The sequence below is a fragment of the Ovis aries genome, chromosome 23 (assembly GCF_016772045.2).
Source record: "Ovis aries strain OAR_USU_Benz2616 breed Rambouillet chromosome 23, ARS-UI_Ramb_v3.0, whole genome shotgun sequence".
Taxonomy (NCBI): domain Eukaryota; kingdom Metazoa; phylum Chordata; class Mammalia; order Artiodactyla; family Bovidae; genus Ovis; species Ovis aries.
In genome coordinates this window covers 24,739,677-24,766,053 of record NC_056076.1, presented here as the reverse complement: position 1 = coordinate 24,766,053, position 26,377 = coordinate 24,739,677, and the positions used below count along the sequence as shown (strand labels likewise).

At 39.3% G+C, this 26,377-nt stretch overlaps 1 protein-coding gene across 1 annotated transcript in view; it reads right to left on the bottom strand.

The window, feature by feature from the left end:
* The window catches only part of KLHL14 (kelch like family member 14), a 112,809-nt gene that overhangs the window by 64,349 nt on the left and 22,083 nt on the right, over window positions 1-26,377 (bottom strand). The window contains exon 2 of the mRNA XM_027960688.3: window positions 16,094-16,215. Within this exon, the coding sequence (XP_027816489.1) occupies window positions 16,094-16,215 (122 nt within the window). The remainder of the gene's footprint in view (window positions 1-16,093; window positions 16,216-26,377) is intronic.

The following is a 26,377-nucleotide window of genomic DNA, read 5'->3' as shown; positions in this document are numbered from 1 at the left end:
TGAGAGAGCAAAATGCACAGCCTTCCTCTCTTTAGGAAACTGTATTTTGACACACAGGCCTTATAATTATAATTTTTGCAAGTGAAGGAATTATAAGACCCCAGGAAGTATAAATCACCTCTTTCTAAAATAATTTTCACCTAAAAATAACCCAATATGGATCACATTTTTTTCTTCAATCTTCAATTAACAACAAAGGGGGCAGTGGAAATCTCAAGAAATAAACATACATATTTAGGATATTAATATATTCTGCTTGGGCAGAGAATATTCCATTTTATTCTGTATAAAATGCAGAAGTCTAGTCTTGCTTCACCTTTAACTCTTTTTACAGTTTGCACTCAGTCATTACTACTGTAATGAGAAAGAGAAAAGGGTACAGGCTCTGGAGCTTTATTTGGGTACACACTTTGGCTCTGCCATTTACCATCTGCGTGACCTTGAGCAAATGGCTTAATGTCTCTGTACCTCCATTTCTTCTTGTGAAGTAGAAATAATCACAGCGCCTAAAACCATAAAGTGCTGTTGTGAGACTCAAACAAATAATGCAAGTGAAGTGCCTAGGATGTGTGCCTTGCACACAGCAAGTGTTTAACAGTTCTTTGTTTCCTTATGTGTTCTCCTGGTATGTGTCACTTGGCAACCATAGTGAGCTGAATTGTGTCTCCCCAACAGATATGCTTAAATTCTAACCTTATTTGGAAATGGAGTTTTGGCAGATGTTATCAAGTTAAGATGAGGTCATACTAGATTAGGGTGAACCCTAAAGCCAGTGACAGATGTCTTTATAAGAGAAAGGAGAGGAAGATTTAGACACAGACACGGAGAAGTGGCATGGGGGAGAAGGCCAGGTAAAGACCAAGCACAGACCGAAGTGGTGAAGCTGCAAACCAAAGGATACCAAGGATGGCCAGGAGCCACCAGAAACTGCGAAAACGCGAGCACGCATTTTCCCCTAAACCAAAGGATACCAAGGACGGCCAGGAGCCACCAGAAACTGCGAAAACGCGAGCGAGCACTTTCCCCTAAACCAAAGGATACCAAGGACGGCCAGGAGCCACCAGAAACTGCGAAAGCGTGAGGAAGCATTTTCCCCTAGCATGTCTGGACGCTTAGATTTTGGACTTCTCATCTCCAGACCTGTGAGAGAATGTGTTTATTGTTTTAAGCCATCCAGTTTTGGGTACTTTGTTATAGCAGCCCCAGGAAATGAATACAGCAGGTAACCTCTATGAAAAAGCAGGGACTCGTAGGAGAGAATAAGGTGAAGTCATGGCACCTAGAAGAGAACACACAGGTGGCTCATTGGGTGTTCTTTGAATTGAGGTATTTCATGGAGTCACCTCTTTTTAACCTTGCTTAGAGGGGAACAGCTTTGGGCCAGTAGAGCTGGGGTGGCAGACAGCTCTCTGTGCTGTTGATACAGAAGCCATTCGTCACAAAGAGCTATCTAAATTTAAATTCATCAAAATGAAATAAAATTAGAAACTCAGTTTCTCAGTGGTATCAGCCGCGGTTACCATGCTCCATAGCCACACAGAGCTCCTGGCTGCCATATTGGGTTGTGCAGTTACTGAACATTTCCATCACTGCATAAACTTGCATTACACAGCACTAGATCACATTGGCACTGTAATAGGATTTATTTAGGAGGCAAATACAACAAGCAGACAGGTTGTGTAGAAAAAGGAAAGCGTCATACTCTTGTAATCGAGGTAGGCAACCCTATCATTTATGAAGGACAAAAGGAAAAGTGAAGATGGTAGAACTGATACTTGGCCAACTGCTCACAGGATATCTCTCTTGTTGAATGGTCTATTGTTTTCTTCTTAAAGTCACCTGCTGCTGCTGCTGCTAAGTCGCTTCAGTCGTGTCCGACTGTGCGACCCCATAGACGGCAGCCCACCAGGCTCCCCGGTCCCTGGGATTCTCCAGGCAAGAACACATCCCTGCTTTTCTGTAATTTGGACAAAGGATATTTTATTCAATTTTTGTAGACTGAAAATTAGTACCATAGAAAACTAGCCTGTATCCAATGCCAAACATCACTATAGAAGAGTATGGCTAACTTTACCTCACACGGAATTGGTTAATCTTTTGGTCCCTCAATACTGTGAAGGAGGTAAATGCTACAAAGCGACAAATGAGAACAAGAAATACGTGAGCTACACAATCTCTCTCCTCCTCTTCAGATCTAATCATACAGATGAATAAATTGCTATAAAAATACCAAAAATAAAACTAAAAACAATGATTGAATCATTTTTTTAAAATCTCATGTACTCCGTGTTCAGGTAGCAAGAAATTTAATTCCAGTCCAACCAGTCTCCTGTGATTTTTTTTTCCCCTTTCATCTAAGATATTTTTAATGCTCAGAGGCATTATAATAGAAAAGCATGTATTTTTGCCTGGTTTATACCCATCATCCTTACCATTACAACAAGACAAAAGCATTAAAGTAAAATTAATCATGTCAAAAGATTTTAGCAAAAACAAGTGAGACCATGCATAAAGCATCGCTTTGTCTAGTGTGAAGTCACGCTCTGATTAAAAACATATAATGAAAGTGAAAGTGATACATCATTGCCTTAGCAGTAGGATTTTCTAAAAGTGCTTTGCAGTTCTCAACATAAAAATGTGGCAAGATTTTTGTCTTTGAAACTCACAATGATTATTGTTCTAGCTAAATAACTGGAATTCAATCTTAAAATCTTTTCTGTAAAGAAATTAAGACTTAATGACCAAAATACAGCCTGTCAGTAGGATTAATAGTACACACTGAAAGGAGTGGTAGCTTGCCTTGACATCCAGACACAGGGATCAGAAAGTATCTGCTCAATATTCCTCTTTTGCAAAGCCATCTTTAATGCCAGATAATATGGTCAGCCCTTTAAGATATCTTCTGTGAAGCACAACTGTTTGCTTCATCAAAAGCAATCTCACTAATAAGTATTAAAGCATGGTCACAGAGTGATCATTCCTCCGTAATGGAGTCGTTTTATATATGCTACACAAAACCAAAAATTCTAACTGACCAGATATTCACAAAATATAGATTTAGCTCCTTGATGCCACCAGGGTTATGTTGTACGTCTGAAAAGGAACAGTGTGCTTATTTGCACTTTCCTTAGTTACTTGTCTATTCTGACAGTTACTTGCATATAATAACACTCCCCCCAGGTTTCTTTTCATTGTTTTGTTGTAAGTTTTAAAGTCATTTCAATTCCTTTTTATCATCTCTATTGATGATAAAAACCACTCTGTCCTATGGGAATTATGTGTATCTCTATGATTTATATCTGTTTTGTACAAACTATATAGATGTATATTAGCTGGCATATAATAAACACAAGAAATAGTAAAAATTACATAAACTCAGACATACTTAAACTATTTGTGGAAGTCAAAATTAGAAAAATTCCCTTTCAAATGCCTTATACTAATATTTGGAGTGTACTTTAAATTTTTTCCTATAATATACAGGTTTGTAATCTTCTATGAATAAAGATCTGTCCCAACAATAAAAGTCACATTGATGCAGGAAGAGATAGAAAGATGCATGGAGCAGCTGTGACTTCTGACAGATAACTGCTCATAGGAGAAATGAGAATACTTTGCTTGAAGAAGATGGAACCAAATATTTGTTGAACATAAGAATGCACTGTTGTAACCATTCAGGCTAGTAAACAAATTTTTGGTTATTCTTTATTTGAGAGCTTGGGAGGATTTCATTTCTCCACCTACTTTGAAGTTAGGCGTGGTTAGGTGATTTGTTTTTGCCAATAAAATGTGTTAACTCTTAAAGAGTCAGTGTGACTTAAGAAGCTTAAGGAGTCAGTATGAAATTTTTCTCTCCCGTGCCTTGGCAACCATAATAAGCCAAATAGTAGTGGAATTTCCATCAATATGAGTACCGGAATAAGAAGAAATGGAACAGAGACCTAGGTAACTTATTACAGACATGTGATATGAAAAGAAAGAAACCTTTACTTATAGAGGCCACTAGGGTTTAGGGATCGTTATTACTGTCTAACCTAGTCTAGCCTCTAAAAGATACATGCATCGGTACTAAGAGGACCCAGGAGCTGACGACAAGAAAACTGACCCTGGAAGGTGGAAAGATGGAAATGCATGCTATGGTATGGAAAACCACTTTGTGGACCCTCAAAGCCAGTGCCCTGGGACAACCCAGAGGGATGGGGTGGGGAGGGGGGGGGGGGGGGGCTCAGGATGCAGGGACATGAGTGCACCTATGGCTGATTCACGTTGATGCACAGCAAAAACCACCACAATATTGTAGAGTAATTATCCTCCAGTTAAAATGAATTAATTTTAAAAATTTTAATAAAAATACAACATATCAAAAAAATTGTTTGCTATTACTTGGGTGGCTCATGGGTTACTTAATAAACATCCACCTCCAAGAGAAGAGGTTAAAAAACAGATATGAGAGATATCAAAAATGTTGATAGTGTGTATTGGTTGTTGTTGGCTGCACTTGGCTAGATGTACAGAGAAGAGATGATCTCACAAAAAAAGTCTGCATATTTATAAGTAGGATTGAAAGCAATAGTCTCGAAAACCAGGAGTGTGCAACATTAGAAGAAGCAATGCTTTTCAGACCCATCTGGGAAAAGGTGAAAGTGGAAAGAATTTTGAGCAAAAGACATAAATTCAAACTCAGCTTCTGTCTATCAGTAGAGGAATGGATAAGGAAGATATGGTACATATATACAACAGAGTCCCACTCAGCCATGAAAAAAAGAGAACAAAATAATGCCATTTGCAGCAACCGGATGGATCTAGAGATTGCCATACTGAGACACGTAAGTCACACAGAGGAAAACAAATACCATATGATATCATTTATATATGGAATCGAAAAAAAAGGTACAAATGAACTTATCCACAAGATATAAATAGAGTTACAGATATAGAAAACAAATTTGTGGTTACCAGAGGGTAAGGGGAGGAGGTACAAACTGAGAGACTGACATATACATAGTACTATAGATAAAACAGCTAACTAAAAAGAACCTACAGTTTAGCACAGGGAACTCTGCAATGACCTCCATGGGAAAAGAATCTGAAAAAGAGGAGATATAGGTATATGTATAACTGACATGCTTTACCGTACCGCAATTGTACTCCAACAAAAATTTTAAAAAGCTCAGTTACTGACAAAAAAATAAAAGTATGGCTTTAGAGTTCAGGGTTTCTGAGCCCAAGCCACCCATTTTCTTTGCTTGGCTTTGCAATAAACCTCCCTCTGCTCTAAACTAAAAAAAAAATAAATAAATAAAGTGTGGCTTTCACTGTAATTTTACTAGTTTAGAGTATCTTAGAAGAAAGTTTCAATGAAGGGTAAGACATCCAGTAAACTCTTCCAACAGGGAAAAGAGTAAAAAGGGAACTTCCTCAGTAAAGCCAGGTAGATATCCAAATATATAGAGTATTAGGAAGAGAAAAGAAAGAGAGAGATGAGAGAAAGAAATGGGATAAGGAAAAAAAAAAGGAAAAAAGCAATATAAGAAGTATATCAGAAAAGTGCATATGGTCATTGGCCATGGAGTAGATGGAAATATAAGAAGACAGCTGAGTTTATTTAGAGGATGAATTACCCAAAGACTCACCAGTTTGGACTACAAGAGGCTGTGACCATTAGTGACTTAAAAGAACCATCATCTGCTACATCTCTTAGACATGAAATGTACTTAGAAAATTCTTCCACTCCTAGGAAGTGCAAAACCCTCAGGCTGACTTCAGAGAAGGAAGAATCTCCCATACGGTGGAGTCATGCCATGGAGAACAAAGGATGGTGAGTAGAATTAGGGAGGACTCTCATCAAGGAACATACCTTTGGATAGTCACCTTTCCAAATGCCTATTTGGTGGGGTTGCTAAAGCGCTATGCTCTTTCTAAATTAAAGAGTTGTGCTCAACTTGTGCCTAATCCATCACTGTGCATTACGTGTGAGGGAGCCAGAAAATTTGTCTCTTTATTTGGTTTCCAGATCAAGTGAAAGTGTGAAAGTGTTAGTCGCTCAGTCAGGTCCAACTCTTTGTGACCCCATGCACTATAAGCCACCAGGCTCCTCTGTTCATGGGATTCTCCAGACAAGAATACTGGCATGGGTTTCCGTTCCCTTCTCCAGGGAATCTTTCCGACCCAGGGATCAAATCCAGGTCTCCTGCTCTGCAGGCGGATTCTTTACCATCTGAGCCACCAGGGAAGATCAAGAGGTGTCTCAAATAAACCCTGTGACTGAGCTGAAATGATAAATGTCATTTTTAATTTTCAGTGCAAGATACTTGCAGCTCATTCTCGCCCCTGCTGCACTGATGGTTGTTACATGTTAAGATGGAGCCCAGTAAGCCTGGATCCCTGAAGGACGCCCTCTGCCAACATGTGCTGGCATGTAGCATGAGTGAGAAATAACTTTTTTGTTGATTTAAGATTTTATGGTTGTTTGTTACCACAGCATAATCTAGCCTGTCCTGATTGACACACAGATCTTCAGGCTAGAAATAGAAATTTCATTCTGAATCAAACGTGTGTCTTCTTCAAATGGCTAACAGACATACGAAAAGATGTTAAAAACCACTAATTATCAGAGAAATGCAAATCAGAACTACATCACACTGGTCAGAATGGCCACGATTAAGACGTCTACAAAGAGTAAACACTGGGGAGAACATGAAGAAAAGAGAAATTTCCTACACTGTTGGTGAGAATTTGGTTGCTGCAGCCACTATGGAAAACAGCATGGAGGCTCCTAAAAATTAAAGTAGAGTTTCCATATGATTTAGCAATCCCACTCTGAACATATACCCAGAAAAACTACAATTAAAAAAGACATGTGCACCTCTATGTTCATACCAGTACTATTTACAATAGCCAAGACTTGGAATCAACCACATGTCCATCAACAGATGACTGAATAAAGATGTGGCGTATATACAATGGAATATTGCTTAGCCATTAAAAGGAATGAAATAATGTCATTTGCAGCAATGTGGATGGACCTAGAAATTATACTAAGTGAAGTTAAGTCAGAAAGAGAAAGCAAATACCATATGGTATCACTTATATGTGGAATCTAAGGTATGACACAAATGAACAGATTTACCAAACAGAAATCAGACTCAACAAAAGTAGAGAAAGTAGAGAACTGACTTGTGGTTGCTAAGGAGGAGGAGAGTGGTGGGTTGGGGGTGAGGGGTGGGGATTGTGAGTTTGCAGTTAGCAGATGCAAACTACTATAAATAGGATGGCTGAAAAGCAAAGTCCTACTGTATAGCCCAGGGAACTATATTCAATATCCCATAATAAACCATAATGGAAAAATGATATACATATATATTATATATACCATTTAGCAAAGTCACTTTGCTATACAGCAGAAATTAACATTGTAAATCAACTATACTTCAAAAAAAATTAAGAAGGATAGGTAATTAGATTAAAAAATAAAAGAAAATATATAACTATTACAAAAAGAAAAAAAAGCATGTCTTCTTTCTCAAATCTTGGATCATAAGAGCAGAAGATTCACTTCTGTCTAGTTGTAAAACAATACAAAATGGAGTCAAATAGAATAAAAATGTATCAGGGGACAACTATATTCCAGATACTGAGCCCAGAGCTTATATTATTTTTATTTAACTCTCTTAGATTTAACAATAAATCTAAGAAGTGAGTATAATTATACCTACATTGTGGGTGACAGCGATCAGAGAGGAAGCAGCGGGTGTATTTCTATTTAGATCTGTCTGTCCTGAAAGATGTGGCTCTGCGTGTGCACGCGTGTATGTGTGTGTGTGTGTGTGTGTGTGTGTGTGTGTGTGTGAGTGTGTGGTTTCATTTTTGATACTGCTACCAACACAGATTTAAGCTGTCAAGAAATCTTTCTTCATAGAGTTATGGCTTGTCAGTAACCTTACATGCAAATTTCATCACTTGCACCTCCTAATTTGCAGATTAGTCCACAAACCAAGATTATATTCTTGACCTCTAGGAGTAGGGGATTCATTCAATTAACCTGCAGCAGTTCTACTCTTTGAACATGGAACTGATCCCAGTGCCTCAGATCCGTTTTGACTTTCATGGGTGCGATGGGTCAGCACAGGTTGAGTCCCATTCATCTGCTTGGAGTCTTGACTAATAGCACCTGTTGGTGAGATAGATCGGTGTGGGCCTGAGGCAGCCCTGTCTGATGAAAACTCAGAGACCAGTGTTCTGTTCCTCATCCTACCACCAAATCATCATGTGACTCTGGGTGCAACACCTCTGCCCGGTCAGTCAGTTAAAGTGAAAGCCAACATCATGAATGTGCTGTAGAAAGTGCCTAGAGGATCTGGTTTCTGCTAATCTCTTTAGCCCCACGACATGTGTTTCTTTCCCTCACTCTGAGTTTAGCCAAGCACCTTCTTTCTGCAAGGTCTTAAGTGTTTTAGTGGCTAACTTGTGTCTGACTTTTTGTGACTCCATGGACTGTTCCCTGCCAGGCTCCTCTGTCTATGGGATTTTCTTTCTTTCTTTCTTTCTTTTTTTTTTTTTTGCAATCTGCACTTTCCTTTATTTCTAACAAGATAAATCAAACATTAATTTCTTCCTTTGGATTACAATAACTAACCTGGGGGAATCGTCTCTCATATCACCTGGGCAGCTGGCTACCAAATTCTCACCAACAGTGTAGGAAATTTCTCTTTTCTTCTTGTTCTCCCCAGTGTTTATTCTTTGTAGACGTTTTAATCATGGCCATTCTGACCAGTGTGATGTAGTTTTGATTTGCATTTCTCTGGTAATTAGTGGTTTTTGAACATCTTTTCACATGTCTATTGGCCATTTGAAGAAGACATACTTTTGATTCAGAATGAAATTTCTTCTGTTCTCAGCTCACATGTCACCTTCTTTGGTGATATCATTCATGCCTCATACACTAGATCTGATCTCTCCATTCCATGATCTTATATATTTTATATCCTTCCTTCAGAGCACCATCACATTTTGTTATTATATACTGCTATCTGAGATTATTTATCTAGTTTACTTTTTGTTTTATATTGGAGTATAGCCGACTGACAATGTTGTGACAGTTTCAGGTGAATAGCAAAATGACTCAGCCATACATATACATGTATCCATTCTCCTCCAAACCCCTCTCCCATCCAGGCTGCCACATAACATTGAGCAGAGTTCCCTATGCTATACAGTATGCTCTTGTTGGTTATCCATTTTAAATATAGCACTGTGTACCTGTCGATCTCCAGCACCCTAATGAGATTATTTATCAGTGCTGATTCCTCCAGTAAACTCTAGGTTTGGTGAAGACATGATGCTATTTGCTTTGACTCAGCATTGTTTTTTCTGCATGTAGAGCAATACCTGCTACACAGAAGGTATCAACTATATTTGCTGAATGAATGAAATTAATGTGCAAAATGAGAGGGCTGAGTGAGAAGATCATTTAATTTTTCAGGGCTCACATTCAGTGGTTTGCTAGACTTTGTCTGCAATTTGCCTAGGATTGACACAGAGCAAATCTGAGCAGCCTGTATCACTCATACCTCCTTCACGCCAGATTCAGTAGCAAATACCGCAGCTGGTGTGTAAAGAAGGCATCATCAGAATTATTGGTACCCATTCTGTCCTCTGGAGAAAAAGCAATTGCTATATTCAAGGGAGGTATATATAAACCGGAAATAAAGCCAACTGGTTTTTCTAGGCACCCAACTTACTTGAAATACAGTATTTGGAGTGACCACAACACATATTTTTTTTAAAAAAAATCTATGAAAAATCCACTAATGCACTGGTGCATGAATACACAGTAGCAAATAATTCAAGATATATAGCAATGTGCAGCCATGGATCCCAAATTAGAATTGAGCTCATTGAAGATAAAATTAGATGCTAACATATTTTAAAAGTCCAAACAGAATTCTCTCTCCTTTTTCTTTGTCCAAAGTCCTGGAAACCATTACTCAGTGAACTGAAATTCAAAATTCCAAGCTAATAGAGAACAACTGCCATGCTACTTTTTTTAAAGTAGCACTTTAAATCACTGTGTTTAGATCACTGTGTTTTCACTAACAACAAAAACAAAAATGGAGGCGTATCTCTCCTCTCGGTTCTTACTCTTGAGCCTATCTTAGCAATTCCTTGAAATGGTTCTGTATAATATGGTTCTTGGTTAACTCCTCATTTCCCACCACATACTTCCTTGACCTCAGGCTCTCCAATAGATACACAAATTCATTTCAGTTTCTAGAAGGCACCACCTCTCTCTTGCTTTTTGGCACTCCCAGTATGGGGCCCTCTTATTAAAATACTTAATCATTCATCTCTTGTTTAAAATATTTGTTTATTCATTTATTTATTTGGTCTTGGTGCAGTACTGGGGGCTCTTTAGTCACAGCATGCAGGATCTTTTTAGTTGCCACATATGGGGTCTAGTTCCCTGACCTGGGATTGAATCTAAGCCCTCTGCACTGAGAGTTGTGAGTCTTAGCCACTGGACCACCAGGGAAGTCCTGATCACCCACCTCTTTGCATCAATAATTCCTACGCATTTTTCTCAGTTTTACAGAAGGTCACTTTTATGGAAGCCTTCCTAACCTCCTATGTTTAGATGAAAGGTACTTTCTGGGCTCCCATGTAAGCCCAGCTTCTCCTGTTTATTCCTCAGCATAGTCTTGCTTTCATTGCCTCCTTGGGTTTTTGAGAGGAGATTTGATCACTTTCTACCTTACCACCTAGCACAGAGTGGGTATTCAATAATTGCTTGCTTCATAAAGGAATAAGGTCTGCAGTTAAGTTTAAATGTTTCCCAGGCATTTAGAGTAGTTCTGGAAGTACCTAGTTCTTTTCTGAGGTTCTCCTGCAAAGCAAAATGCCCTATCCACAGACTCTACCTAGCTGTCTAGAAATTAAGCTAAACAAGTTGTGGGTTTTGGTTATGGGTAATAAAGATAACACGAATAAAGGAAACAAAGGTATAGAACCCTCAATTAAATTTACTTTTTATTTCTTTCAAAGCAAATCATCATAAGAAGTGATTATTTTGCACTAACTAGCCATCTCCACCTCTCTAATATATCCTCAAAGAACAGAAATGAACTGAAATCAAGAAACAGAAGCCCAAGAAAGGAGTCCGATTAAATTGTCAATGTGCAGGTTTATTATTCCCCGAATAACCAGCAATTAAACCATTCTCCGTTGCTCAAATATTGGCTAAATATCAAATCTACATTTATCTTTTGGAATTGAAGTTCAATGTCTGACGCAAGATGTGTTTTCTCAGTATTCTTTCTTCAACATTTATGGAAAATATGTTTGTTTGTTTTTTTAAATCAAGCGTCCACCAGCCTCTCATCTCTGCAACTCTCCTAAAAGAAATTATGACACCCAGCCCCCAAACTATTCCTGCATGGATAGGATCAAGTTCAAGGTCCTCCACAAACCAGACAGGAAGCCCAGGAAACCTCTGTACAATGGTTCTCTTTATTTTCTATGACTGAAAATATACAAGTTCCCAAATCCTTGCACTACCAAGTAGAGGGCAGAGTTGTAAATTGAGAGGAAGAGGAACAAAGGCGGTTCTCCCGCCTGCTAACAGAGGGATCTGAAAGCGGCCAAAAGGAGGAACACACCTTTCTAACTCAGCTCTTCTGATTTTCCTTCTAACCTTACTGAAGGGAAATCATTATCAGCACGTGGAGAGGGAAATCTATATTTTGAAATCCCTTTTCCTGGAATTGCTCAAGGAAAACAATAAGAAGCCCCGAATAAGTAGAATCTCTTATTTGAAATGTCAGCAAAACAAGGTCAATTTCAGGGAAACACTTTACCCACCAGTAAAGACAATGGTCAGTGGGGAACCCAAAGAATTGACAGCCCCTCAGTACCATCTTGTGAGAAGGAAGGCAAGCTGCTTCCACACGAGGACTTCGTGAAAACTTTGATATGTCAGTCATACATTACAGCAGTTCACAGCAGCCGCAGCACTTCCATTTTCCTTGATCTTTACAGGAAGGATTTTAAGGCCTGCAAAGTGCAAGAGGCACGCTTTTTGCTTTGGCCATTTTAGTATTCATGTCTCCTGTACCGCTTCCTAATAAGTTAAGAATGAAACGGGAGACTGCGTGCAGGAGGGAGAAATGCAAGAAAAGCAGTACTGTAAAATAAAATGAACAAAAGTGCATTTCAACCTCCCTTTCATTATTAACAGTCAAGAAAAACAACAATGCCAATTTTCTTTTTAATACTTAACATTTCACACTTAGAAAAGGACTTAACCTTCATTTTTACAGGGTATTTCTTAGTATGTTGCTGATAGAGGCTGGGGAGCTGTGTTAACAATTCGTAATGCTAATTTTATAATGTTATATAAGTGATTTTTTTTTCCCAAAGAGAAAGATAAAAATGAAAGCTGTGTTAGCATGTTACCCAAACAATCTTTTTTTGAGAAAGATAAAAATGAAGGCTGTGTTAGCATGTTACCAAAACAGTCTTTTCAGGGAGAATAAGTGTTCCCTTTGCTGTTTGGGTAGACCAAGCCACTGGTTAGCTAGACTATTGAATTTTGTTTTCTTTATGTTAGGTAGAACCACCTTTTCACTTCCACTGACCTCCACCATATTTAATTTATTGTTATTTGTGGACCCCTTCAGATAGTGTTTCTAAAACATAAATAACACAACAGGATAAGAGGTAAAGAAAGTTGTGACTGACTTTCTTCTTAATTCTTCTTTTTCTTATTATACATGTGTAAGGGGTATGACTCCCATAAGTGGGCATCTGTGCACCCACCTGGGGATGATATCCTTCTGAAAAAAAGCATGTCTGTGAGACAGGCTAGAAATGCTCAAGTCAAGTGGGCAAAGGATTCTACGATTCACAGGCTCTAGGTAATCTCAGATTTTAGGTTTCCGCTGGTTAACTTATTTGTTAGTTCTTATGAAGAAAGTCATTCAGTACATAAGTAGACTCCACACCAGGAACTGTCTGCAAGCATTAATTGGCATCTTCAACTCCCTGCCAACTGGCTTAGCAGTTCTTTGGGGTCAAAGAAAATGACCATGAGCAGTTCTGCAATCCCTAATATTTCATTAGATTTGGGGAGAATTTGGACACCTTCTTATACAGTAAGAAAACACTTTTTCACTTATTACTGGGGACTTCCCTAGTGGCTCAGCTGCAAGGCAGGAAATGCAGGTTCGATCCCTGGATCAGGAAGATCCCCTGCAGGAGGAAATGGCAACCTACTCCAGTATTCTTACCTGAAGTCCATGAAATGAGAGCTACAGTCCTATGGGGTTAGATGGCCCCAACAGTGTGGAAATTGATCAGTTAACTGACATATTTAGTCAAATAAGATGCCTTAATTAAAAATTACAAACCAGCAGCAGAAATCATCCAAATAGACTGTCTATATTTCTCCCATAAACCTGAAAAATATGCTTTCACATGGGACCGTGTAGTCACAGCCCAGAAGGTAATAAACTTGATTTCTTAAAGTGCAAGCCTAGTGAAATGAAGAGTATCAGTAGAGCAGAAATTTATTTCAAAAGTTATGAGCCTTCCTGAGTATAGGAAAAAAGATCCAAGAGTTTTGAACATGTTTCTATTAGAACTTTTCTACACATTAATGTCTTTATTTCCTTCCAATTTCAAATCTGATGGAGTCAACAGAACCCATTTGTCTTTTACTTTTTAGTTTGAAGATGTCTACGTTCAACGCATGAAAACTAGAGAAAATGGTCTCCCTACGTCAAAGTGGTGGATTTAGTCCTGGCTCTCTTACAACGTAATTTGTCTCCCCTCCGCTTGGAGAGCTTGAGGTGACTGATACCTCGAAAGTACAAAGGTACATCCAGTCCTTGGGCCAATATTGGTAGTAGTGTTACAACAATAGCAATAACATTTCCAATTTTTTGAGTTCCTGCTGTGTGCTTGATGATTTACTAATACAATTTTATTTTAAAAATACTCAGAGGATGCTGACAGAATGAATAAGCCATTATTCAAGACATTTACATGACTTGCTCAAGGTCACAGACAGGGGTTCAAACCTAGGTATGACCAACTCAAGTTCATGCTTTCTTACTGCACCTCACTAAGTAAAGAGTTAATCAGGCAATATGAGGAACTGAAGCAGGGTGACCGTATGTTCTGGTCCTACCTGTTGTCCCAGAAGAATGAACAGATCCCCATTTCAGACTCTAAGCTTCCCATGTTGAACAATAAATTGGATGAGCACTCTCTTTCTGAACAAGGCTTGAAACAGACATAAGACTCTTCATAAGTTGTTCGTAATGTTTTAATTAATCTTTTTGCCTTTAATGAAGGCCTTCAAGCCACTAGATAATTGGACCCTGCCTGATGTACCTGGGAAAAGAGATGTATTTGTGAGTGAATATCATTTATTGTTTGGGTCTAATATCTCCCTGTCCCCTGGCCTTTGTTTCTGTCCTCTTTCATCAAGAATCTACCTTCCTCTTCCCTCTCGCCTCCTCCGGGTATCTACCTCTCATTCTGTATATACCTTCTATATTGATCAGGTATCAGAAAATTGATTCTTTAGTTTTACTTTAGCTTGAGTTTCTGATGCATCTTGAAAAACACAGCTTGGTCACTCATGTCCAACTCTTTGCGACCCCGTGAACTGCAGCACACCAGGCTTCCCTGTCCTTCACTATCTCCCAAGTCTGCTCACACTCATGTCCATTGAGTTGATAATGCCATTCAGCCATCCCTGGTCACCCCCGTCTCCTCCTGCCCTCAATCTTTCCCAGCATCAGGCTCACTCATTCAGATGTTTCAACTACTATGAACAGTATTTTGTCAAAAAGAGAATGAATATCATTTGAGGGTATCTCTAACTTACTTTTGTTTTCTCTTTCCTAATCTGGCAGCTACCCTTCACTACCTTATTACGTAACAACCAGAGTGTGTCAGTGTCCAGGGAGCCTTCCCATTGCAGTTTCTGGACAATGCTACTGCAGGTCTGCAGGTTTGCTGGAGTAAGCCAGCTGCGAAATGTATTATTCCAAGCAGCACCTCACATGCCTCTACTCCTCTCCTGCATTTATGGGCAAACTGTTGTCCTCTTTCTATTATTTTAAAGGGCTTTCCATAAGAGGAGAGGAAATGACTTTTTAAAAAATCTGCTAAAATATATAACTGCTTCAAAAGACACATGCAACAAGGAAATCTAACTTTCACTTTGGCGGGTTTTAAATGTATGGCTTTGATTTATGGATCAAAATTGCTCATTTATTATTTTATCTATACAGCTCTGGGCAATTTTGACAGTTAAAATTTAGTTTTATTGACCAGTGCAGCCACTGTGCCCACAAGGGGACTGGTGCACACAGCCTGCTGCACTCAAGAAGTGATGATTTTTGATTCCATGACTGAGTCAGATTGGGAATCATAACCGATGTAACAGTAAGTTCCAAATCTCAGTGCCCAAGGCAAGAGGTTTGCTGTAAAACACAATCACCCTTTAAGGAAGGGAGGAGAAGAATCTTGGGTGGAAGTCTGTAAGCACAATTTAATGCAGTCGGGTTAGGACTGGGGTATCTCTGTCCATTCGAACAGTGGACATCGGAGCAAGTGGCGCAGGGGAAGGGGGTGGTTTTCTAAAGACTGGGGACCACAGCCTAAAGGTTAATGAGCAAAGATGCCTCTGAAGCAAACCGAATGTTAATTACAGAGACAATGAACTCAGCAACCATTTGGACCTGAGGAAATTTACTAGCTGACTGCTGTTCAGCAAGCTTTCCCTTTTCAAAGAGCAAAAACATAACTGAAGAATTTCTCTTGAAAGAAACACAAGCAGACAGACCAACTTGGTGCAGTGATTTTAGGCCAGTTTTTCATTTAAGCCTCTTCCCACTACCCAATTGGCCACCTCTGCAATGTTAATTTAGTCTTTCACTTTAGACCTCTCGTGATACATTCACAGACTTCCAAAGGGTAACAAATCAATAAAATGTCTAATTTGATTAACCATGTTTTTGAATTCATCGAGATAGCTCTACGTTGAAATAAATAGGTGGGTAAATAAAGAAAGAAAGGCACTCACTTGTGAGGATTTTCCAGGTCTTCTTTTCATCATCGTAGTACTGAACCAGATTGCTGGGAAGCCGGTCCGGCCCAGGAGGCAATCCACCGACCAATAACAGCATTTTCTTGTTAGAGCGAATTCTTCACCCAAAACAAAAGAGGAGATGAATAACCACATTATTATAGAGCCTTTTTAGTGGCAACAAAATCATAACCGTCAAAAGAATGTTCCCTGCCTGCAGATTTCTATTTCATTTTTTTCTGTTTCTTTTCCCATTCATTCTCAACAAAAGTTTTTTTTTTGAACCAAGCAAAGAAATGATCAGAAGCATGGCATATCCCCATACTCAAGGAATAATAAGCTCCTTTTATGCAATTTGTTAGAGGTTCATTCTAGAACGACCTTTTTCTTATATTATCCCTTTAAATCATCACTCTTTACAGCTGAGTACACATGAAATGCTCTGGAGTTGTACTAAGGTTAAGCATTAAAGTTGCATGTCAAAAATCGTATTAGTCAAAATCATTATTATAAACCATTCTCCACTCAAAGAACCTTGAAAAAATTAAGGTTATGCAGAGAGTTTGTGAGCCAACTCTTTAATCACGCAGCGAACTTCAAATACCAGTTTGGTACAATTAGTAGCATAGGGGCTAACTTGGGTGGGTTCACCAGTGCCAACAGGACTTTTTGTTTAATTTAGCTGAGACTTCTGCCTTCATGCTCTTCCCAGCTCTTCCTCTCCCTTCCCCCCTCCCCGGGCACCACTGGCAACACAGCAGCACCAATTGGTAAAAATGAGACTGTGAGGTTGTTCTGAGCCTCCCCAGAGCAGAGCCCTGCCAATGCTTGCCACTGATCCAGCGGCATGAACTTGCTCAACTGTGCAAAGTCACTCTAATTCCCTCCCTCTGTTTTTCTACCTTCTCCCCCCAGGGGGCAACCACTGAAAGGAGTGACTACCCACCCATCAAGAGCTGGCAATTCGCTGCTATTAACCGTGACTGTGATTCCCAGGCTGCCTGGCAGTTCCTGAGAACAGGCCTGCAACATCTCATATGCAGTAAAAGCTATAAGATGCACCCTGCCCTGCACACTTGACCTGATGGATGTACGATCCTGGGAACAGTAATGGATCGAGCTCACTTGCGATTGGAGGGAGAAGGGGAGGCCCAGACCCCCACAAGGGCCCTGCTGATTTAACGGTCGCTTTACATATAATTGAACTTCTCATTTACCTGAAAGGCTGAAGGTGGTGGTGGAAGAAATGCAACAACCATGATGGAGGGAGTAAGTCAATAAATGTAAACGGGTTCCTCTTAAATATGATCACCACCCACTGTGTGGCTCCGAATCTATGCTTACATGCTCATCACGGTTGTTCTGATTCAAGGATGCTTGGCGAAGTATGCCCTTGTGGAGAAGTGCTGTTTGTTGGTTAAGAACCTAACATTCAGAGAGTTAACTTAATACAGTTAATGACATTTCCATGGGAAGGAAGGGAACAAGAGAATTCCTTTAATGAAACGCTGGCGCCATTGAATGCTTCATGTATGGCTCATCAGAAAAAAAACACTTTCTGGAGAAACTCGTGTTAGGGACTCATGCCTGGAGGCAGCTGTATTTGTAGAATATTTAATGTGATATCAGCTTATGATATTAATTTTGTCACAAACAAAAATAAACTCAACTATTTTGATGTTGAAGTACTTTGGAGCTATACTCATATATCTTATAGATCAGCAGTGAAAGTGAAAGTCATTCAGTTGTGCCCAGGACTCTCTGCAACCTCAGGTACTATACAGTCCACGGAATTCTCCAGGCCAGAACACTGGAATGGGTAGCCGTTCCCTTCCCCAGGGGGATCTTTCCAACCCAGGGATTGAACCCAGGGCTCCCACCATGCAGGCGGATTCTTTACCAACTGAGCCACAAGGGAAGGCCATCATACAGGCTATACCTATATGAACGTGATCATATAGATCAGTAGTTGGAAAACAAAAACAATAGCAAAAAGCTCCATATTTTGAGGATTTCAGTCATTAGGGAGGTTTGTTGAGAAGGGTTAAGGAAACTCAGTGGAGAACGAATTTCTCTTTTACTTGCAAATAATACACAATTCATGTGCCATATCATCCCCAAAATGTCTGGTTACAGAACTAATATAAGACTATTTTTTGTTGCTGTTCTGCAGTTTAGCCAGAATAATCAACCACTCTGTGAGTACAAGATGACAGCAACTGTGTTTTTAGACTGTGATCTGACACGTGGACATGCTCTAGACTGAAAGCAGGCGTGCTTGTGCTTTGCTGCTCAGTTGTGGCCGACCCTCTGGGACCCCATGGACCGTAGACTGTCAGGCTCCGCCGTCCAGGAGGATTCTCCAGGCAAGAATACTGGAGTGGGTTGCCGCGTCCTCCTCCAGGGGATCTTCCCAACCCAGGGATCAAACCTAGGTCTCCCGCATTGCAGGCGGATTCTTTACCATCTAAGTCTGCAGGGAAGCCCAAAAGTGGGGGTAGATGGACCAATGTCTACCCATTAGACATAGAGGCAAGGATTCACTGGAATGGTATGACCAAAGTCAATTACCACATGGTAATTTGGTCTCTGCTTTAATATTTAAATAAATGTACAGCTTTAAAAAAATGTGTTTCAGGAGTGACAAAGGGAGGTAAATGCATAGGTCAAATGATGCTCAAGTAAGAGTGTTTCATTCACTGATAAGGCCAATTTCCCTGGACCAGTCCCACTGGTGGTTTTCAATACCTCCTGAGATGGACCATCTCTCCAGATGAGGAGAGGATCAAGGGTCTTTGTCATTTCTGCCTAAAGAGCCAAAGAAGATGCCCAAAGAAGATGGAGAGTCTTTGTCCTTTCTGTCCCCTACAAACTGGACTGGGATTATCAATTCATAAGCCACTGATCAGCTGGCAAACGGTAACAACCGCCATCCTGCCAGCAAAGACACGACTCAAAAGGTTAGCTGGCAAAGCAGCTAGGAGAGACTCCATATCAACTAGGACATGTCTCTGAACCAGCCAGGCCTTCTGAAGAATTACATGGAAGGAAAGGAAATCCCCCATTGGCTGCGTGCTTTCTGTAAGAGAACAGTGCTCTGAGGTCATTACAGTGACCTCCCTGGTGAGTGAAGACATATTCTAGAGCTTTTGGACTGTTACATTTATACCATCATTCATTCAACTTATGGCCTTCTTACTTGGAATATTTTGTTCCTAAAGCTTATGTTACTCCATGTTCCAACCTGATATTAATACTATTTAATTCTAAACAAAGTTTAATGCTCTACCTTGTGAAGGTGAATCATACAGAAAGCAAACGCATGTGAGAAGCAGCACGGCACAGAACACATGAAACAACAAAATGCATTTGAGTGGTTTTCTTGGCCTTTTCTCCATTGATTCTCAGAACGGCACTGTCTTAGGTATAGTTCACTCAATGGGAGTAAGAAAGTTCTTAGAGTCAAATAAAGTGGCAGAAACAGTGTTCAGACCTAGATCTTCTAACTACCAAGTCACTGATCTTTTTAAAATTCAAATCACTTAAAATTTTTTTATTTTCACATAAATTCTGGTTAAGACCCAGGTGACCTGGATTCTAAGGCTAATTTTGTGATTTAGCAGAGAGACTTGGTATAAATTACTCGGCTTCTTAGAGCCTATGTTTTCTTATCTTTAAATAGAGGAGTAATATCTGATCTGCATGAGGATTATATGAAACAATGAAGTGAAATGTTCTATGTAGACTCTAAGGTAAATGATTATTAAATCCATCTTTAGTATTGACAGTACAATGTGGGCTTTATTTCATTATGCCAAACCTGATTAGTTAAAAAAGAAAAGTGGTATTTTTCACTGAGATTCTTGTTGAGTTCATATATATAAATACAAGCTAATTAAGAGGATTTCACTACCTAGCTGTTATCTTATAATTGTATGTCCTTAGAAAATTATCAATTAAATTTTAATGGCTGTCTTTAAGCCATTTCTTTGCTATAAGAAAATATACTTTGGACATGACATAAAACTGTGAACCTTTAAATAAAGAGCCAAATAAAGAGACCTAATAGAGATTACTCTACATTTCTTCTTTCTTAAGAATAAAACAAATGAGAAAAACCAACACATATTTTACTTTGATAGAAATGCAATGTCAACTATTCAATTACTCCTAGAAACTAATACACGTGAATAATTCCTGTGGAAAAGCTCCCATTCTTTTTACAGTGTGCAATTATAATAGTGACAATCACAATAATGACAGATAATAATGAATGCATATCAGATATTGAAACCTCTGATTATCACGCCATTCATTTGATGCGTGTGAACTTCAACTTGAAAACACCATGAAAAGATACCTTGTGAACTAGAAAAGTAAAATTAGAAGGACCTGAATTAACTTGCGGAGGGGGCCTTCAATTATTCTCTTCTAAACAATTCCAGTAGAGCTTTACAGGTTTAATTTTAGATTAGACAAAATCTACAATATTGCAATAGAGTTCCTTTATATGGCAACATAGTATACTTTTTAGAAGCCCTTTACATAGGAAAGTAATTTAGCCAAACTTAACCTGTTCTCTTTAAGTCTGTTAATATTTTAAAAATATTTATTTTCATTCCTCATCTTTGCACTTCCTAGACCAAAGTAATACATTTAAAAGGTAAGTAATTAGAGAAACTTAAAGAGCTGAGAATGTCATGATTAATAATACAATTTGGATGCTTTTGGGTTCTTAGATTCCTGCTTAGAAAAACATAAGGTTAGAAAGGCAATGGAATTTGAAGGTCTCCTTTGTTCCAGCTCAGTAATCACCCGACATTTACCATGTGTCACATTTGTGCGTGTGTGCGCGTATGTATGGGTGTGTGCTCGCGCGCATAGGTACTTTGGTTCCGGGGATGAATGATTGAAGAATAACCTAAAATCTCCTGGTATAAACAAATTTTTCATCATACTGGTGTTCTAAGTATGGTAAAGTCTCATTTATTTATATTTCAGTGATTTGGAACTTTAATAATTGGGAAACAGGCCAGGTAAAGTTTTCCTTCGCAGGATACATATAAAAAGTTTTTATTAACTAGGTTGCAAGAAGAGTTTTAACCAATTTAAGAAGTCAGTTGGTCTGCTGGCACCTTAGGGCCACCCACCTACATTTAGGGTAAGTTCTTTTTAGAGATAACAAATCATTCTCAACTATTTATTAAATAAAATGTTCTGCAGTATCCTGAAGAATCATTAAGTCAGAGAATTCTTCAGCAATTCCCAAACCTGGAAAGTCATCAGAATCACCTGAGGGGATTAAAAAAATCAGATTTTTGAGTTAAATTCTTAGGTCTCAATTTCCGGAAGTTATGTTTCAGTGGGATGAGGTCTTAAAAATCCATAATGTTACAGTTTTCTGGTTGATTCTGACACACAGCCAGACCTCAGGCCATTCATTTGCTGCAGTTCTCTGTATAATGTAGAAATCCTTTCAATAGTTTTTTTTTTTAATAAGTAAACATTCTTATTAACTTGGAAATTTATAAGGAAATGGATCTTAGTTTTTCAAATGCACTCTACTGTGGAAAGCTTTTGGACAGTTGTGTTAAATCTATTTTTTCTTCTCCTGATGCTGAGCTGAAAAGTCTTTCAGAGAAAAAGAACAAATGCCCGGCTCTTTGTCACAGCACTTCTCCAATACTGGAAGATAGTTGGTATGTCTCTTCTCTTTTCCATGTTGAACATTTCCCTTTCTTTCTGAAAAAGTTTTAATTTTCTTTACTATGCTGTTCACCTTCTTGAGTGTATTCTAGACAATCACTGTCCCTTTCAAAAATGTGAAGTTCAGAAATGTACACATATAACAAATACAATATGTGATGGACATACTTGTTTTAAGGCTTTCCAAAATGACAATGGTCTTTCAGCTGGCATGGCACAGTGTTGGTTCCTGTACAGCTTCCAGCTGATTACAAATACAGATTTTTTTTAAAGCAAGACAAGCCAGGTATTTAAGTCAGTTTTTTCCCTATCCTGTATTTCTTTTAGTTAAGTATTTTAAACATCAATGCATGACTCTGTTTAAATGCTTGTATATCCTCTACTGATCGAGACTTTGTTTCATTTGTCATTTAACAATTACTGAGTTTCTACTATGTTCCAGTTTCTATTGTGTTTTAAACACTAAAGATCATAGTGTGAACAAGAGGAATACATTCCCTATTCCTCTTGGTAGTTACTTCCATCCTAGCGGGGACATGTATTGGAAACATCATGATTCTCCAAGCAGGACAGCCTGGTTGTTAAGGGTGTAGGTCTCACAATTAGTGAGACGTTTGGCTTCCACTCTCTTGAGATGGGGCTTCCCAGGTGGTGCTACTGGTAAAGAGCCCAGCTGCCCATGCGGGAGACTTAAGAGAAGCAGGTTGAACCTCTGGGTTGGGAAGATTCCCTGGAGGAGGGCATGGCAACCCACTCCGGTATTCTTGCCTGGAGAATCCCATGGACAGACGAGCCTGGTGGGCTACAGTTCATAGGCTTGCAAAGAATTGAACATGACTGAAGCAACTTAGCATACACACATTCTGAAATGAGGGACCTTGGGCTAGCCTCTTTGCCCTGTTGAATCTCGTTTATAAAATTGAATAAGAATAGATCTAAAGCATAGGTTTGTTTAACGCTCAGGGCTAAAAAAAAAACCCCTATATATATGTATGTATGTATGTATGTATACAAACACACATACATGTAAACCATTTATAACAGTGCTAATTAAATGCTATCTATCACCATCACTTTCCTCTTTGTCTTCCTCCTTCCCATCATTGCCATATCATCAGTGTAGCTATTCTTTTGTTTAATTTGCAGGTTGATAAGCGAGTATCCCATGTCCCCATCAAAATTTTATTACTTAAAAACAATAGCATCACATTTCCATTGTTTACATATTTTAATTATCCCAACTCATTCTCTCTGAAATAATACATAAATATTTGAATTTTTACTCTGTAATTCCCCATATACGGTCTTTAGAAGTGTGTGTGTGTTTTAAACAAATATATAATGGAAAAACTAAGCAGTTTTGAAGTGGCAGTGTAAATGGGGTTAAGTATGTGCATGCTCAGTCGTGTCTGACTCTTTGTGACCCCATGGACTGCAGCCTGCCAGGCTCCTCTGTCCATGGGATTCTCCAGGCAGGAATACTGGAGAGGGTTGCCATTTCCTTCTCCAGGGGATCTTCCTGACCCAGGGATAGGACCTATGTCTCCTGAGTCTCTGGCTTTGGCAGGCGGATTCTTTACCTGTAGATAAATACTACCTGAGCCACCTGTAGGTGATAATTATTCCATCCTTCAAAAGCCAATTTTAATATTTTTAAGATTTATTTATTTTTGGCTGCATTGAGTCTTCGTTGCTGCATGCAGGCCACTCTCTAGTTGCAATGAGCAGACTTCTCAATGCGGCAGCTTCTCTTGTTGCGGAGCAACAAGTTACTGCTTGAGGGCTTAGTTGCCCCGAGGCTCGTGGGATCCTCCCAAGTATCCTACCTGTGTCTCCTGCTTTAGCAGGCAGATTCTCAACCACTAGACCACCAAGGAAGCCCCAGGCTAAGTTAATTTTAAGAGTCAGCCAGATCTGGATTTAAGTTCTCTTTTTTACCACTTCAGATATGGTAAAGGTATTACCTTAGGCTGGTATTCAACACCTTGGAGCCTCAGTTGCCTCATCTGTAAAGTGGGAATGTTTTGAGTGTTAAAGTCATCTAAGTGTAATGGTTGAAAAGAAATGGCTGCGACTCATAAATAATAGAATCACCTTCTACAGCCAGTCTCTTCAGCAAAGGAAAAGCATTTTGTGCTGCTCTTGCCTTTAAAGATGGATGCCTCTGCACAGTGAGCAGAGACAAAATTGATGCTCCCAACATAATCCAGTAGAGAGAGGCTGGAGAAGACAGGAAGAAGTTTTAACTGTTCCCATGACTTTTCAACTTCGGTGAACTTTGCTAACCCTAGAATGGCTTAGTATTTTACACAAGCATTGAGTCAAGGAGGCATTTCGTATCTAGTGATACAGTAGTAATGTATGGTAGTGACCTGAGAGGCAGCAAAAACTGGGAAGATGTAAACACCACTTCTGCCCCCCCCCCCCCCCCGCCCTCCTCCCCAACCTCCGCCCCAGGATTCACAGAAACTAGGTTTTGAATTTCCACAGGCCATGGGATTGGAGGGGTCTGTAACAAATTTATCAGATTTTTAGCAGATCTGAAAAGCCACCAGATGACATCTGAGTTGCATATGGAAAATATTTATATAGTCCCATAGTAATCAGGGTTTCCCAGGTAGTGCTAGTGGTAAAGAATACTCCTGTCAATGCAGGAGGCTCAGGAGACATGGGTTCGATCTCTGGGTCAGGAAAATTCCCTGGAGTAGGAAATGATCCCACTCCAGTACTCTTATCTGGAAAATTCCACAGAGGAGCCTGGCGGGCTACAGTCTATGAGGCTGCAAAGAATAGGACACGAATGAGTGACTGAGCACCGAACACATAGTAATCAATCGATGAATGGTAACTATTATTAATATGCATCATTTATTAACCTTATAAAGCACTCATTTGAAAATGCATCTTTGGAATTTTGGCATTTTCTTTTATTGCTTGGAAGCCTTTTCAGATACTATAGGTGCATTGTTTATAAGCAGTCAGAATATTTACTGCATAAGCAAGTTTAACAAAAATATAAAAAACACCGGGCTTCCTGCAATGGTATTGGTCTAGATCTCAGTCATAAATTCAACCCACTCACTCCTGGCTGCCAGCTCCTCGTTAAGGAAGTCTCCAAACCTTATGATACCCAAGTCACCAGATTTTACAGTAATCTTGACTCTTCTCTCATTTTCCTGCTATAGTCAATGTTCTATCAAGTCCAATGCTTTATGGATTCTGGAGCTGTAACACGTATACACCGCTATATTTAAAATGAATAACCAATAAGGACTACTGTAGAGCACAGGGAACTCTGCTCAATATTCTGTGGCAACCTAATTAGGAAAATAATTTGAAAAAGAATAGATACATGTATCATGTGTAACTTAATCACTTTGTTATACACATGAAACTAACATAACATTGTTAATCAACCAATATGAAAATACGTATCTCTTCATTTCAACCAAACTGCCAGTAACCTGATTCAGCTGGGTTGGCTTTCTCTGGAGCTGTTTTAACTGTGATGTCCTTGCTTTGTGAGCTTCTGCTCCCTTCTAATCTAACCTACATGCTTTGTCAAATGAATTTCAGCAAAGCCTGACATTAATGATCAATTACATCAGTCCTCTTTTTTATAAATTATCAAGGAATTCCCCATCGCTTATCCTCTGTAAAATATACATATCCTCCACGTTATAACCTCCCTTTTTCTTTCTTTATCTCTCTCTTTTTCTCATAGGTAAGTGCCTTGCTTGAGATTCTTTTCAGGAATAAAATTGTTTCTGAGTTAAGATCGGAAAAAACATGAAAGATAAATTTAAGGAGGAAACTGCTTAGACTCTGGGGGAAAAGTAAACAGAAGAAGATCCTGTATCAGTGGCCAGAAGGAGACTTTTTGCAAATCAGCTAGCCTTCCCTAAACTTCCAGCTAGAAAGGTACCCAAAAGTCCCCAGAGGAGAGCTGCTACCTTTTCTTAAATTTTTTCCAGAGAAGTAAACTCCCCGGAGAACGTGTTCCAGCTGATTTGATGTTGTATTTAGGTTTCTTTATCATAGCTGTTCTTGGTAATTACACAGCAGCTTTCCTTCGAAGAGCCTTTAAATAGACCTGCTAATGCCTCTCTGAGGCAGGAAAACACAGAGTACCATTATCCCCATTTAACAGATGAAAGAATAGAGGAAAAGGGGCTTGGACACCTTTTCCAGTGCCTCAGGATGGGTTTTATTTCCTCCGTTTCACAGAGGAAATATCTCTAGGGCTTTCTCACGCAACCCTTCTGTGATTTTCAAGTATGGCTGAAAATGCCTTCACTTCTCAACTTATGACACTAGGTCACCCCTTTCTCCCAGTAGCTACATGGTGACTGGAGAATGTCAGCCATGTACAGGACTTTCTGGGCTTAGTCGTTCAGTCATGTCCGACTCTTTGATGCCCTGTGTATGGACTGTAGCCCGCCAGCCTCTTCTGTCCATGGAATCTTTCAGCAAGAACACTGGAGTGGGTTGCCATTTCCTACTCCAGGAGATCTTCTAGATGCAGGGATGGAACCCGCAATTCTTGTGTCTCCACATTAGCAGACAGATTCTTTA